The sequence below is a fragment of the Pogona vitticeps genome, chromosome 1 (genome assembly GCF_051106095.1).
Source record: "Pogona vitticeps strain Pit_001003342236 chromosome 1, PviZW2.1, whole genome shotgun sequence".
In the NCBI taxonomy this organism is placed as follows: domain Eukaryota; kingdom Metazoa; phylum Chordata; class Lepidosauria; order Squamata; family Agamidae; genus Pogona; species Pogona vitticeps.
Genome location: NC_135783.1, coordinates 169,605,193 through 169,622,903, shown reverse-complemented (window position 1 = coordinate 169,622,903; position 17,711 = coordinate 169,605,193). Strand labels below are relative to the sequence as shown.

Sequence of the window (17,711 nt, the reverse complement as noted above, 5' to 3'; positions counted from 1 at the left end):
AAGCGGAAAAAAACATTTAGACCAAAATGGACCAAAACCATTTAGATCGCAAAAAGATCGTCGTAATGCGGCTTCCTCGTAATGTGGGGCAATCGTAAAGCAAGGCACGACTGTATATAACAAGGTGCTGATATAAATGCATACATTTGACATGTTTTCAAAAAGGAGTCTAATTTTACATATGATGAGGATAGTGCAGAACTTTGATTTCATTCTGTTGCTTATCTTGATGAAATAGCTAAAACATTTTTCTATTCATCTTCGCCAACCACTGAGTGTCCCTCTGTATTTGACAAATTGTTAGATTAGGGTTCTTACAAACCACTCCTCCTTAGATCTTATTCCAAATCCTTAGAAATAAATCCCAAGGGAAAATGTGATTTCTGGAGATCTGTCCACAGCTTGACAATTTTATTGTTAGTTGTGGAATACAAATAATTGTTTGCATCTTTTAAAACCTGCTATAATTATTATTATTATTATGTGCCATCAAGTCAACTCTGATTTGTGGCAACCCTTTTTAAGGTTTTCTAGGTGAAGAATAGACAGAACTGATTACCTTTCTCTAGTTCTGTGGGAGGGGTTGTGCAGCTTGCCCAAGGCCACATAGACTGGAACTTCTAGCATGTACAACAAGGAATTCTCGATCTATGGCTCCACCATGAGATGCATAAACCATTGAGCTATCCAGCCTCCATAAAAACTCTCTATAGCTTCTGGATATCTCCATAAATTATATTCCTGCCTTTGAAGAGGTAAATTGAACTGCACAGGACTCGTTCATATATTTTTAGATATTATGGTTGCACCAGGATCTTGGGATCAGAAAGCATTCTATAAGGCAAACTAAAAAATAGGGATGCCCCAACAAAAAAGTATAACTATGAAACTGGACCATGAGTTCACACCAAATTTGGCACAGATGTACAGAAAGTCTGCTCTTGCTCTGTGCCAAATTTGGGGGCATTTGGGCAAAGGATTTCCAAGTTGTGATTTTGTGTCTTACCCCTGTACAAGTGACCATAAATCTATAGCTAAATACATTGATAAGACAAAATTTGCACACCTGAAAAAGAACATGTCTGTTTTACTGGCTTTTTTCCCCCAGAATGATTGAGCTATTCATGGCTGTAAATTAAGCTGTTTAATTCGTGCTTCTTTTTCATGGTCTCTGTGAATGCACACATATGGGTATTGTCTGCGCCTGCGCTGACTCTCTCGGAAGATTCTAGAGCTAAAAGTAACAATTTTATGGTGTGATCCTCCATGAGGTATATGCTCCTCCCACCCACCATCTTCCTCAGTTCCTTTTTTCCGCTGAGCTGAACAGTTCTCAGGAAAACTAGAGTGCTTCGCTTTTGCCTTTAAGCTATTTTTTTCCAGGCTCTTTGAGCTTTTGTTTGCAGTTTATTACCTCGTTAGTGATCCTCCTAGTCTTTTGTTAGCCTAGATTGGCTTCCCGCTGGTTTTCTTCCCTCCTTTCCCCTTCCCCCTTTTTTTCCGTTTGCCTCTCCAGCTCGCGCATGGCCTCGTTGTTGCCTTTCAAGCGCTGTACAACTTGTGCGAACAAAATCACACTCTCCGACGGCCACGATCAGTGTCTTTTTTGTCTGGGAGAGGAGCACCAGACTTCTTCATGCCCTGCTTGCAAGAACCTTACCAAGCCGGCACTTAAACAAAGACTCCAAAGGCTCAGGTCTTACCTCTGGCAAACGGCTATAAATGCTCCTTCTGTGTCCTCAGAGGGGGTCAGATCTCCCACTCTCTCAGCGAACAGAATTCCACCAGCTTAATCCACTTCTGATCCTGTTTCGGTGCTACCAGCTAAGGACACTGTTGAGAGAACAAAGCCATCTGGTAAGCACAAAGTGCGTTCCTCTGGAAAAACTCGAGCACCCGATGCGGGCTCGAAAAAGAAACCAAAACTTGCTTCCAAAAGGCCCAGGAGAGAGAAGCCTCCTGCCGTGGAGCCCCCTCTACCCTCTCTGCCTTCTCCCATTCTCGAGGAGTCCTCAAGGGAAGCTCCCTATCTAGTCTCGGATGGAGACGAGCCCCATGAACCGGCGAGCCTTTCTTCTGTTCCCCTTGGTACTCTGAGCATTGGCCTGAATGCGGCTGTGCCACGGTCCAGCCCGGCCTCAGCCCATTCCAACCCAGAATCAGGGTGGGCAGTTGAAAGCTCGGCATCAGAACAGGAGGTTCCCCCTTCCCCTCCGCAAAAGAAAACGGAGAAACGAAAGCACATTTCCCCGCCGAGGCCCGTCACGCCCCAGGGTGATTTCTGCCACTTCCCAATGGGGCCGTTCCAATACTTTGACCCCTATATCTGGCATACCCTCTATGATCGGTACCAGCCCAATCAGGCTAAGTGTCCCCGACTAATGCCGGACCCCGCTTTGGCCGCCCCTTCTATGGATTTCCACCGGCCTCATACATTGGCCCCTATTACAACGGCCTTGATGCTTTCACCGCGCCCAGCCACACTGTCTAAAGCGGCCCCGCGCCTTCCTGCGGCCCCTTCAGAACCAGCCTCGCGCCCTACTCCGGCACCAGACCTGATCCCCGCTCGGGATCATTTCGAGACTCTACCTATACAGCAGCATCAAGCCCCCGCAACTGAGGGCCTTGCCCAATCTGTCTACCCTTCCTCTCCAGGTTCACCAGCTTCTTCGGAGCCGCAACACTCCCGAGTCCTCCCATGAGCCCGACTTGCCCCCTCCACCTCCCGACACGAGGGGCAGTCACACCTCGTCTTCTTCAGATGATTTTTTCTCCTACACCCAGCTGGTTTTCCAGATGGCACAAGCCCTGAATCTCAATGCAGAACAGCCTCCACCTGTTGACATCGATCCCGTGTTTGATGACATCGACCAAGAATGAGTTGCTCCGCTGAGCCTACCTTTTAATAAGTCTATTCTTTGTCTCATTAAAGACACTTGGGGAAAAAAACCCTCTACTATGCAGATTTCTCGCCGTACTGATGGCCTTTACAGAACCCACAGTGTCGAGGCTGAGTTCCTTACCAAGCATCCAGTGCCAAATTCCATCATCGTAGAATTGAGTCAAGCTCGGGCTCACACCAAAGCCAAACCTATCCTTACCAATAAGGATGGCAAAAAGTTGGACACGTTGTCCAGACGAATCTACTCCCTACAAGCCTTTTTGCTTCGGAGCATCAGCTACCATGGGCGCCTTCCAGCGTTATCTCTGGAACCAAATCCTTCCATTGCTCGATGCAATCCCTGAACCTGTCAGGACTGACCTCATTAACATTCATGACCAGGCCATCCCCCTGGCCAAGTATCAGAGGGTCGCGGCCCGACACGCCACCGAAGCGGCTGCCAAAACTCTGGTGACTTCCATCTCCATCTGTCGCCACGCTTGGCTCAAATCCTCGACAATTTCAGATGACACCAAGTCCAGAATCGAGGATCTTCCCTTCGATGGTGTCGGTCTCTTCAACCAAACGACCAATGACACCATGGAAGACTTTCATAAGAAATACAAGACCACACGTTCTTATTCGGTCCAGCTGTCTACCTCTTACCAACGACCGTTTTATCGCTCGGGTCAGGTCTACTGTAAACAATACCAATCTCAACGTTTTCAGCCTTATAGGCAATACCACCCGCAACAAACTGACAGATCGCTGCCAGCCCCGCAGCCCCTTATGGCATCATACAAGCACCAGTCCTTTCCATGCAATCGTAAAGGACAACGAAAGGGTAAGCAGTACTGACATCCGTCCCTGCCACCCTCATCTTGGGCCCCCTTTGACCTCTACCAGGTTGGCCCCCTTCTTTCACCGATGGCAATCCATTACTTCTGACAAGTGGGTTTTGTCCATAATAGCACGTGGCTACCTCATAGAGTTTTCCACCTTACCCCCTTTGGGGTTTATTCGTTACACCTCATACTCCTCTACTCTGCAGGACGAGGTTACCAAGCTTATCCAAAAGAGCGCCATTTCTCCAGTCCCACCATCGGACTACCGCAATTGCTTCTACTCTAAGTACTTTACCGTCCCTAAAAAGGACAAGGGACTTTGTCCTATCTTGGACCTCACTCATCTCAACCACTTCATCTCTCCCCGCAAGTTTTGCACGCTCATGTTGGACTCTATTATCCCTTTGCTTTCGCAGGGAGACTGGTTCATTATCATCGACCTGCAGGATGCATACTTTCATATCTCCATTCATCTGGACCATCAGAAATTCCTCCGGTTCCACTTCAACGGCATAGCCTACCAATTCTCCGCACTCCTGTTCAGGCTCTCTACTGCCCCCCGGACTTTCACAAAGTGCATGGCACCGGTAGCCGCCTTCCTCTGGCTCCGTGGCATAAATGTCTATCCCTACATCGACGATTGGCTTATTGTGGCAGCATCGTACCACAATGCCATACAAGCCCGGGACATTACACTTTACACCTTGTATGCCCTAGGTCTCAGGGTCAACACCGAGAAATCGCATCTGATACCAAAACAAACAGCAAAGTTCATCGGCATAGAGATAGACTCCGTTCGAGCACGGGTGCTCCTACCCCTCGAAAGAATCACTCCTTTCAAAACCATCAGTTCGTCTCCGCGCACCATGCCCAGCACCTCCTCGGGTTCATGGCATCGACGCCGACGGTTGTCCAGCACGCCAGACTCAAAATGAGATCCCTGCAGGCCTGGTTCCTTTCCCTGTTCGATCCAGTGACGGACCATCCATACTCCCCATTGAGCGTGACGCCAGAACTGGCCTCCCAACTCGACTGGTGGACTTCCCACCACAATCTCATCGGCAGGTCCTTTCACCCACTGCGACTGTCGATACAGGTCACAACCGACGCCAGCCCTTCGGCGTGGGGAGCTCGCTGCCAACAGCACAAGGTCTATGGACTGTTGTCAGCACAGGAGCTTCCGCTCCACATAAATCACCTGGAACTGCTAGCCATTATCAAAGCGTTCCATGCCTTCCTTCCCCTCATTCGAGGCCGAGTAGTGCAGTTGGCAACGGACAACACCACTGCACTATTCTATGTCAACAAACAAGGAGGAAAACACTCCCCTTCTCTCCTTTACCTAGCTGTCGACCTTTGGGAGTGGTGCTATTCCAACCATGTTTTTCCCATTGCTCTCCACATCTCCATGGACAACACCTTGGCGGACCAGCTCAGTCGACTCCCTACACAGACACACGAGTGGACTCTAAACGATGCCATTTTTCGACAGCTGCGCCGCAGATGGGGCACTCCTTCACTGGACCTTTTTGCTTCCGAAACCAACAAAAAATGTCCCTGCTTCTGCTTCAGAGCAGGCAGAGACAGCGCCTCCCTAGGGGATGCATTCCTCATGGACTGGTCCCAAGACCTCCTTTACGCATTCCCCCCGCTTCCCCTCATTCAGAGGGTCATCCTTGGCCTCCAGCATGACAAAGCCAACGCGATTCTGATAGCCCTGTTCTGGCCTCGCCAGCCTTGGTTCACTCACCTGATCATGATGTCGTCGGACATGGTCCGCCTTCCTCTCCGTCCAGATCTCCTCTCGCTCGACCATGGCCTCATCCTTCACCCCAACGTCGCCTCTCTCAGTCTTTCAGCTTGGAGGATACTCCTGAAGTGATGCAGGTCCTCCTTTGAGCCCGCAAGCCTTCTACCACTCTCCTATATGAGAACAAGTGGAAATCCTTCCTCAAATACACCCACGACAACGGCTTACCCTCTGTACCCGTCTCCCTAAAGACTGTGCTTACTTACCTTCTTCATCTCTTTAAATTTGGTCTCTCCCAATCCACGATGCGGGTCTATCTGTCAGCGATTATGGCTCACCAGCCAGATGACTCACCTTCTTCCAAGTTGTTTTCCCACCCAACTGTTAAGAAGTTTCTCAAGGGGCTCAACAACATGCGCCCCCCTCAGCAACGCATCACTCCCCAGTGGTCGCTGCAACTGGTTCTCAACGCCCTTATGCGACACCCTTTCGAACCTATGGCATCTATTGACTTTAAGTTCCTCACCGTACTTATCCTCATGGATCCACATAATTTTTACATAAGATAATCCCCAGACCACTATCAAATTATAGGGCCCATCTCTACCCACAGACTATGAAACAGAAATAATGGATCCCGAATGCATGGCTTTGCAGTCGCACAAAAATATGGATCTGACATACAGATCCTCATGGATCCACATGATTTTTATGCAGGATCATCCTGAGCAGGATCATCCTGAACAATCATCAGCTTCATCTGTGCTCACAGACTACACCACAGAAACCAAAGGTTCCTCAGAACATGGCTTTGGAGTGGAACAATAATATTGATCAAAATGCACAGATCCCCACTTGATTCTTAGGTGAGTTAATCCTCCAAACTCTTGTCCAGTCATAAAACTCATCTGTGCCCACAGACTACAAAACAGAAATCATGGGTCCCCCAGCAAATGGCTTTCCAGTGGTGCAAAGTACTTATGGATTCACATGATTTTATCCAAGGCACGGACAATCACCACCACCTATAGAGAACTACAGAGCTGGAAGGGACCCTATGGATCAACAAGTCCAGCCCCTGACAAGGAGGGCACAGTAGAGAATTGAACTCCCAAATGCAGTCAGAGACCTAAACTACTGAGCTATCCAGCAATTCTTTGGATCCACATGATTTTTATACAGGACCATCAGCAAACCACTATCCAGTCATAGGGCCCATCTTTTCCCACATACTACAAAACAGAATCATGGGTCCCCCAGCAAATGGCTTCGCAGTGGCATAAATACTTACAGATCCACATGATTTTTATGCAGGATCATCCCCAAACTACTGAACAATCATAAGTCCCATTTGTGCCCATAGATTACAACATCATGGTTCCCTGAGCTTTGCAGTAGTGCAAAAACACCAGTCCAAGGCATGGATAAATAATAATTAAAATTACATAGGATCATCTGCCAACCACTATCCACTCATAGGGCCCATCCATGCTCACAGACTACACCACAGAAATAATGGGTCCCCCAGCACATGGTTTTGTAGTGGTGCCAAAGCATGCATCTGATGCACAGATCCTCATGGCTCCTCATGATTTTTTACTACGATAATCCCCAAACCACTGTCCAGTCATAGGCCCCATTTGTGTCCATAGAACACAAAAATCATGACTCCAGACCCATTCTGACTGGTCACAATGCTATGCTATGCAAATAATTCAGTTGTTTAGAATGTTCACATTTCCATCATATGTGCATGGTAGGGTAGATTCAGCTTACTCATTTTTTTTGCTGGAGTGAGAATTCAGGTTTGACTTGATTGAGCACCCACTTTTCTACTTTAGTATCTCTGCTATAAGCACATTTCAAATGGCTTGACATTTCTTCACTATCTTCCTTTCACATAATATGCATGGTTTTGACCTTGGTTTCCAATGACATTCTTTGCTAACTCCAACCTCTTCCTATTTTTTATTTCAAAAGGCAAAAGGAGGTATTTTGGAAAACTTATACATAACATATCTGTAGAGGTTTTGATCCAATACAGTGGTGCCTTGACTTACAACCATAATCCGTTCCAGAAGATGGGCGTAACTCGAAATATTCGTAAGTTGAAGTATCATTTCCCATAGGAATACAGTGAAACCCCATTAATCCGTTCCGGCCGGATAAAAATAAAACACTGCAAGCCCCATAGGAACGTGCTGGAGCTGAAACACACACACACACACACACACACCACCACAGCCAGCCCCAGTGGAATGCTATGGGGCTGGGGGAAAAACATGGTCTTTAAAAACGGTTTATTAATTTCACTTATTTTATATTTCTTAATCATACCAAATAAATGTTTTTCAATATCCACCTGTATTTCTGATTATTCCATTTTCCACCAAATTAACCTTTCTGGATTACAGTGGTGCCCCGCATGTCAGCAATCCCCCATCTCCAAGGAGATACGGGGTGCCGGAGAATTGAGAGATTCCAAAGTTTAGTCAGTCCTTTAGGAGCTAAGATGAGCCCAAGACTCTCAGCTAGGCCCTGACTAACACTTCTTCCTCAAATCCACCTCCTTTATTAAGAAAAGCAACACACACACACAGACAAATCCATGAGTTTAAACTCAGGCTAATCTGGGCTCTATATCAGGTAGCAAATACACATGGCCAAATCAGAAAGACTAGTCTGTTCAAGAAACCAATACATGCAATTCTAAATCATTACTGTTTTATTTAAAAAAGGATGGTTCAGAAAAGAATTCAGATTATTGCAAAGTAATTCAGTTAGAAACATTTTCATAACAAGGCAGACAGATCACCCCCACCACTCCAGCTGGAAAAAATAAAATAATTAAAAGCATTCTAAACTAGAATAATGCATAAGCATAGTCATTCTCACGTTTCCAGGGATTTCACAGTTCATAGTCCAACAGGTCAGGTAGATTCCAATTGTCCTCTATCAGTCTATGTTGACAAAAAGGCTTCATACCAAAGATATAATCCATTTTGGGAAAAAGCACATGTCTGACCTTTCTCAGTCCAACTCCATCTTTTTCCAACTCCTTACCAACCTCCTTCTTCTTCCCAGAATTCCTCATAAGGAACACCCCCTCCTGGGTCTTGTTGTCCCGCCTAACCTTCTCATGGGAGCTTGAGAGTTTTTATCATGTTTTGTGGCAGAATTATTTTGACTACGAAAGTCTCTGCTCTCTACTCATCTTAGCAACGAGATAACCAGAGAGCGAAGCTTCTCTGAAACAGCATGAAAAACTTTCCTACTACAGAACAGACTTTAAATCAAGATGGATGCTGTCAAGACAATATTATGACTACAAAACCCATTCTAGAATCTCATAAAAACACAAATCATCACATGCCCTCCTCTGATTATCGTTAAAATTCAGAGCAGTTAATCTGATCTAATTTTAAGAAATCAAGCATAAGTAACTAAAAAGTAATTCAAAGTAATTAACTGGTTATATATCAAAATTCAACTAAAAAGTAACTATGGCAATACTGAAACATAACACACTGTTGAATACATTGTTTCAACTTTCAGGTTCATAAGAATCTTCACAGTACATTCTAGAAAGACCATCTGCCACAACATTCAATTTTCCAGGAATGTGTTGAACTTCAAAATCAAAGTCTTGCAATGCTAGACTCCATCTCAACAATTTGTGGTTGTGAGATTTCATCTTTTGCAACCAAACTAAAGCTCTGTGATCTGTTTGGAGTGTAAACTTACGCCCCCATAGGTAAGGTCTAAGTAAATTTAGAGACCAAAATATAGAAAGAACCTCTTTTTCAGGTACTGCGTAATTTCTCTCTCTTTCCAAGAGTTTTCTAGAGAAGTATGAGATAGGGTAAAGGTTCCCATCCTCTCCTTGCTGTAACAATACAGCACCAAGGCCCAATTCAGAGGCATCTGTCTGTAAAATGAATGGTTTGTCAAAATCAGGGGATTTCAGTATAGGTGCATCCATAAGCTTAGCTTTTAAAGCATCAAAGGCACCTTGACACTCTGGTGTCCAGTTTACCTTGACAGGCTGTCTCTTAGTGAGCTCTGTCAGAGGTGAAGCCAAATGACTGAAATCAGGAATGAATTTTCTGTAGTAGCCAACTAGGCCCAAAAACGAGCGTACCTGTTTCTTAGTTTTTGGAATAGGCCAATCATTAATAGATTGCACTTTGGCTTGCAGAGTCTGAATTTCTCCTTGCCCAATCAAATGACCTAAGTACATAACTTTTCCTTGCATCCATTGACATTTGCTGGCTTTGACTGTCAGTCCTGCTTGCTGAAGTCTGGACAAAACAGTTTCAATGTGAGACATGTGAGAATCAAAATCAGAACTGAAAATGGCAACATCATCAAGATAAGCACTTACAAAAGGTAAACCTTGTAAAAGTTTGTCTATCATCCTTTGAAATGAAGCACCAGCATTCTTCAAACCAAATGGCAAACGTCGGAAACGAAAAGTTCCCACGTGCGTGATGAAAGCGGTCTTATCTCGTGAATCTTCGGCCAAATCGAGCTGCCAATAAGCATTCTTTAGATCGAGAATGCTGATAAACTTAGCCTTTGAAAGATGTTCAATTAAATCATCCATTCTAGGTAATGTGTATGGATCTGGAACAGTAACACTGTTTAACTTTCTGTAGTCAACACAAAATCTTACTTCCTCGAGAATTTCACCCAGAGCGTTACGTTTTGGCACCAGTACCACTGGAGAAGCCCAAGGGGAGAATGACGGTTCAATCACCCCCAAAGATAACATCTTTTGTATCTCTTGTTCAATCTGGATAGCATGATTACCAATTGCTCTATATGGGCTAGACCGTATGGGCTGGGCATTGTTCTCAGTAGTTATCACATGACTGATCAAATTGGTGTAACCTGGTTTATCTGAAAACACATCTTGGTATTGTTCTAAAATTTGAAATAACCTTTCTTTATGATCAACGGTACCTGTTAAAACAAGATTATCAGACCATGTACCTGCATCTTGCAATTCAGACAACATATCAATAGGTTCATTTGCAGCATGAAAATATTCAGCATGACATTGAAAAATCATTGCAGATCTATCTTTGTACAGTTTCAAACTATTGACATGGTAAAGAACAGGTTTCTTATTAGAATCCAACATTTTGACAAGATAATTGACATTTCCCAATTTTTGAACAATTTCACCTGGACCTTCCCAGACAACTTCTAACTTAGAAGGTCTGAGTGGGTTCAGAACAAGTACCAAATCACCCACAGAAAATTCCCTGTGTCTGGATCTCTTGTCATGGAAGAACTTCTGACTTGCTTGAGTGTCCAACAAATTGTCTCTGGCCAACTCCTGGACAGCCAAGAGTTTCTCTTGAAGTTTTCTGACAAAATCAGCAACTGGCACAGTACTACTTTTAACCACACCTTACCAATCAGATTTCAGGAAGTCCAATGGTCCTTGTAGATTTCTTCCAAATACCACCTCACTTGGAGAAAAGCCACCTAACGGAGAATGAGCTGAGCTACGGTAAGCAAACAAAGCAAAAGGCAAAAGTTCATCCCAAATGTTTCCATATTCCTGGGTCAAGGTTTTAATCATCCTAAGCAAAGTTTGTTGACCTCTTTCCACCATACCATGAGATTGAGGATGATGGGCCGTACTAAAACTGATGGTTATTCCACTTATCTCGCAGATCGTACGCATAAGTTCCTGCTTAAGGTCAGCTCCTTTTTGCAGCTCAAAATTCATTATTTCGATGTTGTTGCATCTTGAGCTATCTTCCAGATAAATCACTTTCTTTTGCAAATCATCTATCTTCTGTTGTTGTGCCTTTCTTTTCCGTTCATTCTGTTTTGATAGGTCTTCCATTTGCTTTACTCTGTCCTCCATTTTTACTATGCTTGCCTTCATCCCCTGTATTTCTCTCTGGACTGCTTTCATGTCCTTTCCCATCTGTTGACATTCCTTCACTAAAGAGTCTATTTTGGAAAGAACGTTCCAGTTTTCTATCAATCTGACATTATATATCTTTAGCCAGATCTTTCACACAAGTTGTTGTAAGCTACACCCGTCTCCAGGGAGATCAGATGAGCCGGGAACAGAGAGATTCCAGAGATTAGTCAGTCCCTATAATAATATAATTTATTGTCATTGTAAGTATATACACAGTATACCATACAACGAAATTAGCCTATGTGGCTAAGGTGAGCACTAAAACTCAGCCAGGCTACTGCACTAAATCTCCTTCTTCAAGTCTATCCCCTTTGTTAAGAAAAGAAAGAAACACAACACAAACCATGAGTTACAACTCAGGTATATGATGGGCTCAAATGATAGCAAACTCATGGCCAATTATTCAGGCTATTCTGCTCAAGAGACCAAAACATAAGATCTTAAACATTACTGTTTTTATTAAGAAATATAGTTCTACTCAGCATTCAGTTTATTGCAAAGTAAGGCATTTAGTAACATTTCCAACCAAGACATTAGATTACTTCACAAACTCCAGCTACGAAAAATAAAACAAGAAATGCATTCTAATCTATTGTAAAGGATTGGCCTAGCCATCCTTTTCTTAAAGAAAACTACATTCTTATGTATCCAAGAAATCCATAGTCCATCAGGAACTGCAAAGTCCAATTGTAGTCCATCAGGTCAATGTTAGGAAAAAGCTCCATTTCAGGAATTAGAATCCATTTTGGGAAAAAGGCTCTCTCTGTCTCAGCAACACTCCATTTTACAACTTACGACTCCATTACCCCCCTTCTTCTTCCTCCACAGGATGACCAATTAGGAACAAGCAAAAAGTGTCTTGTCCCGCCTAAGTTTCTCATGAGAGTTTGCAGGTGTTAGAATGTGTTATGACTACAAGAAGTTCAGCTCTCAGGCCATCCTAGCAACCAGATAAGGACTAAGAGCTAGGCAGTCTGAAAATAGCATGTGAAATTCCTTACACAGACATTGATTCAAAATGGATGCCATTAAGACAATCTTATGACTACATAAACCATTCTAAGAACACACAAAAACACATATCATTCCAGTTGTTAATTCGGCAATCTTTTTTTTCCATGCTGGCTTCAATAAGACTGCTCAGAGAGGAACCCCCCCTCTCCTTTCCAGCAGCTTCCTGAGTCTCTTTAGAAACTTCTTTAGGTTCAGGGGATTCACCTCTATTTGTCTTCAGCATTTGAGACTACAATCTGATGGTTTTTTTTCTCTGATGTCTCTCGTGTCCAACTTTTAGAAATCTTATCTCTTATTTTTTCTCATAAGCAAAGCAAAAGATTCATAGCACAGGAAAACAAAGTAATTTTTAACAGTTCATTAGCTGTTCAACTTTCACTGGTGTTCTTCCGAGCAAAAATGAAAGTGCATTCCCCAGATAAGCAGCCAGGCTTTTACAGTTTAAAAAGCACTTCTATCTCTGCTTGAACTTTTCACAAAGGATTTCAACAGATTTACTCACATTTCAAGAAGGTGCACTCATGCACAGGCACGAAGGGGCTGTGCGGGGGGGGGAATGTTTGGGGGGGTGAGAGAGCTGTCTCCGTGGTTCCGCCCAGGCCACGGACAGGGGGTTGGGGAGCTCTGTGCTAAAGCTGCTTTTAAGATATGTGTGATGGAAAAAGAGCTGCTACTGTATTTGGTAATCCCTTAAATTGGAGGTGACAGGTTTTGCCTTTCTGTACATTTAAAGTGCTCCAGGCTTGAAACCAAGAACATGATCCATTGCCTAACAAGAGATCCCCAACCTTTTTAACCCACAGACCGGATGGGGAAGGCGGGGCACCCCTCGTGCATGCGCAAAGGAGTGGGAGGGTGCTCGTGCAGGCGCTTGTGCGCATGCACAAATGGTGGCACACAGTCATATAGGCACTCATGCACATGCGCAAATGGCGCAGCACTCGAGAGTGTGTGGGCGCATGTGCAAAAGGGTGGGGGAATGGCTGCATAGATGCTGCCGTGCATGCGCATGCGCAAAGGGGCTATGTGGGGCAGTGTGTGCGGGAGTGGGGTGGGAGGTCTATCTTTGCGGCCTGGTCCGGCTCAGGACACAGACTGGCACCAGGCTACAGACCAAGGGTTGGGGACCTCTGGCCTAAAAGATACTGTGTTTACAACTGCCAAGCCATTTTGGGATTTGGAAATTCATTGTGAGATAAAATTCCCAGTATTACTTTGGTTTTATCTTAGGTGCCTTTGTATTGACAAGGACATCTACCATGTTTCCCTGAAAAAAAAGACAGGGTCTTATATTAATTTTTGCTCCAAAAATGCATTAGGGCTTATTTTCAGAGGATGTTTTATTTTATTTTATTTACTCTGGTTTCTCTTCAGATCGTATAAATCTTTCACCTTATTTTATTTTTTTGACGTACAAAAACGCTGGCTCTACGACTAGAGAGTCGGACACGACTGGACTAAATGTCAAGGGGAACCATTACCTTAACCTTGCAACCATCAAGGTTTATTCAAATACAGTCAGGTCATCTTCTTCTGGTTGCTGCACAGTGGTGGAGGGTGGGCTTTCACTTCACTGGGGCTTATTATTTGGGGTAGGGCTTATATTACGAGCATCCTGAAAAATCATACTAGGGCTTATTTTCAGGTTAAGTCTTATTTTCAGGGAAACAGTGTAACTGGTGGTAAAAAAGGCACATGGCCTCCTTCCAGCTGTGAGAGCCTGTCTATAAGACATCCATGAGGGAGAGAAAATAATTGCACCAATGGCTATTCTTCCCTATGTAGGTAAGATGTGCTGGTGGGAATGTATGCCATGCATTTAATTGTAGATGAGTTATTGCAATGGTGACTGTATCTGCTGTATCCTTTGGGCAAGGCTACTGATACCTTTTTATTTTTGTATTTTTCTTTCCAGAATGAAGAAACCAGTTTCAGCCTTGTGACTCCTGAATCCATTTTGAAAACTGATCGCTGATTTTTTAGAATTGAATCTTGAGCTACTTTAAGATCTGCTTTTTCATGTAGCTTTCAAAACAGTTCTTCATTGTACTGGAGAGGAACCACCCCATCTGATCTACTTGGGCATTTTGCAGAACTTTGCTGCTGTTTGCATAAACCTTTAGGATTTCAGACCTTTGAACCTTTTCAGCTGGCTGATTCATTACGGCCATTACCTTTTCAGAACAGAGAAACAATATTTATTTCTCAGCATGTTAGGAAGTTCTGCTTTCACCTGCTTCATCAGTCAAACCTAGTGTTTACTGGCATCCTTTCAAACCTCTACAGCAGTGGTTCTTAACCTTTGGTTACTCAGGTGTTTTTGAACTGCAACTCCCAGAAACCCCAGCCAGCACAGCTGGTGGTGAAGGCTTCTGGGAGTTGCAGTCCAAAAACACCTGAGTAACCCAAGGTTAAGAACCACTGCTCTACAGCACTACCTCAGTTACAACTGGAACCGGATTTGTATTTCTTGTGTGCAGTAGCTGGCACCTTCTAGATCTCAGTACTGAATTTTGTGCAGTTATCAGCCTTACTGGACCTGTCAAGAATCCTGCTGCTGGTGGATTGCTTCTCAGTTACTGGCTGCTCTGTCTATTTATCAGGTGGACATCAGGATGATAATTTAAAAATTAAGCCAAGATGAAATTTGATAGGTTAGAGTTCTATTAAAAATATTTATGGTCGTTATAAAAATATTTAATAGAAACAACTGAACTTAACATCATTAAACTGTATTGAGATGTCATTCTTTACCTCTGATATACTGTATTTGTATAATTGTCTCTTTCGCTTTTTAACTACTTCAGAGTGCAAAGACTTTTAATTCTATGTGTAGGCTTACATTTGTCACATAATGCTGTTATTAGCTGAATTTCTTGTAACCAAAAACCACATCAAGCTGCTAGAAGTAGAAGGATAATAATGGTTGGGAAACAGATTGAAAATTTGTGTTTTGGATGGAATTCAGTGATATCTGATAAGTTTCCTTCTGCCAGGAATGAAATCCCCCTAAAATGGCAAAGTATCACATTCTGGGAGAGGATAAAACTTAAATCTTTCTCCTAGAAATTTGTGATCAGTACATATGTGCTCAGTATTTTGAAGAGAACAGTATAATGACTGCAGTTTTTCTGTGCATTGCTCTCAGAGCATGGCAGAGTTTCTTTTTTGGATCATCACTCCCAGAATTTCTCAGCCAACATGACTAGAGACCATGCTGCCTTGTTTAGGGATGGGGGGGGCATGGGAACTGTAGTAAAGAGAAAAAGAAAAATCAGCTTTGCTCAGCTCAACCACTCCCAAAGTTTACACTGTGCTAGGACATGTTTCTTCCTCTTGTTGCTTCTAATATGTGTTTGATTAAGGAGACTTCAAAATAATATTTCATGAGTATATTCCTGAAGTCTAGTCTAACAGAAACGGTAAACTATAAGGTTTCCCTCTTTGAGCATTCTCTGTCCTGGAAAGAGTGCTGGCTAAGTCTCCACTGAGTCCAGAGCTCACTGACTGGGTGGTCACAACCAGTGTCCCTCTCTCAGGTTCTGAAATTTGGAAGCATCCACGTGGTTAAAGGTGAGAGAGGCCCTCCTTCATCATGTTGATCACGCAGCCGGAGACAAGTCTCATAAGGAAAAATTCCTCTGCAAGATCTACACATGAGCAAGAGCCCCAGATAATCTAGGTTCTTGCTAACATGTAAACCGACATGCAAGCAGGACCCTTCTCTTCAGACATGTCACAGGTTGTCTTGGGAAAGCCGTGAGGGAGGGAACAAGGCTAGCCTCTCCTTTGCAGCTGTGGTGACATTTCAAAACCCCTGAAGAGGGTTTTAGTCTGACATGCATCCGGGATTATTGTGAAGACATAGCACAGGGTAGGGAGATGTTGTAACAAAGGTTGAATATAAAGGTGACTAATAAACAAACAGTGAGTACATGCATCATCAGAAATAACTGATTTACATTTTTATTAGAGGAGACAAAATAATCAGGGCCCTGCTGCTCAAAATGCAAAGTAATCACAATGCAAAGTAATTCTGCTGAATATAGGGCTGAAGATTGTATAATAAGACATATCTGAATGTAGTCTCTTCCCACTAAGTGTTCATTTCAGGGCATGAGAGGATAATATCATAATAATGAATATGCTGGTAAAATTATTGAAGTGGCAACAAAACTTAAGTATCAGTCCTATTATATTAAATGACTTTTCTGCCTCAATTGATATAACAGAGATTATTGCCTATGGTGTCCCAAGTTCCTGAGAACACTGAATTGATCAACTGTTAATATCACACAATTTGAGGAAAAAATAATTAGTTCCCGGTGCCACTATACATAGTTCAATCAGATGGCATCTAAAGTTAAGGAAGATGAATATATACTGAGTTCTGTTCAATACAACACCTTCCACAAAAGGCATATGCAAATATTTACATCCTTAATTTAGTTTACAAAATGTGGAACCAAAATATATAAATGTTAGGCTTGTGGGGGGAAATGCCTGATTTTACCTTAAAATTAAAATATTTTTATGTAACATTCATAGTTATAAACAAAGAGTTTTTCTTTCAGATATATAAAATTCTTTCTAGGAATCAAGATACTAAATATATTTCTTGCCATTGTCATATGGCAAAACTCTTAACTTATCTTACTGTGTCTTCCAGTGTACACTCTGTATAGGAGTAATCAATGATGCTGCTAGGGAAGAGAATACATGGAACTAGAATAGTTATGTATTTAGTCTTTATTGATCCTGGCTGCTCTCCTTAATAGCCATATGCAATAAAATATGTTATTTATTAAAGAAATAATGTCTTTGAAGGCTTGTTCTTTGTAGAGGTTTTTAAAAATCAATTTTTTCTTATAATGCAGCTTTCTATTAATAAATTTTTATTAATGGAAAACATTAACAAGTCTTTATTATTGAAGTGTATGTGTGCATGTGTGTGATAATCTGCATAGTGTTCGTCTGCCACTTGAAGGATTCTGTCAGCAGGACAACAAAAATCATGATTTCCTACTATTCCTTCTGTCCCTCAAGACCTCTGCTGCAAAGCTCCACAGGGCCTGTGAACAGGGGGAAACTGGTTGAATTTTAACATCCATATATGTTGCATTTTAAAAGATAGTTTGGAAAATGTGCCCTCAAGCCCAATAATATTGAGATTTTTTAAAAACATGTATTCATTTTCAATAAGGTTAAGGATTGGGGTGTGGGTACAAGGGGTAAAGAAGGGATAATTAAGGATGGGGAAAGAATAAAATTCCA

The 17,711-nt window shown here is 42.9% G+C and overlaps 1 protein-coding gene across 1 annotated transcript in view; it reads left to right on the top strand.

The window, feature by feature from the left end:
• The window catches only part of IRS2 (insulin receptor substrate 2), a 33,131-nt gene extending 15,785 nt beyond the window's left edge, over positions 1 to 17,346 (top strand). The window contains exon 2 of the mRNA XM_072976983.2: positions 14,353 to 17,346. Within this exon, the coding sequence (XP_072833084.2) occupies positions 14,353 to 14,357 (5 nt within the window). The 3' untranslated portion in view covers positions 14,358 to 17,346. The remainder of the gene's footprint in view (positions 1 to 14,352) is intronic.
• Positions 17,347 to 17,711: the final 365 nt, after the last annotated feature.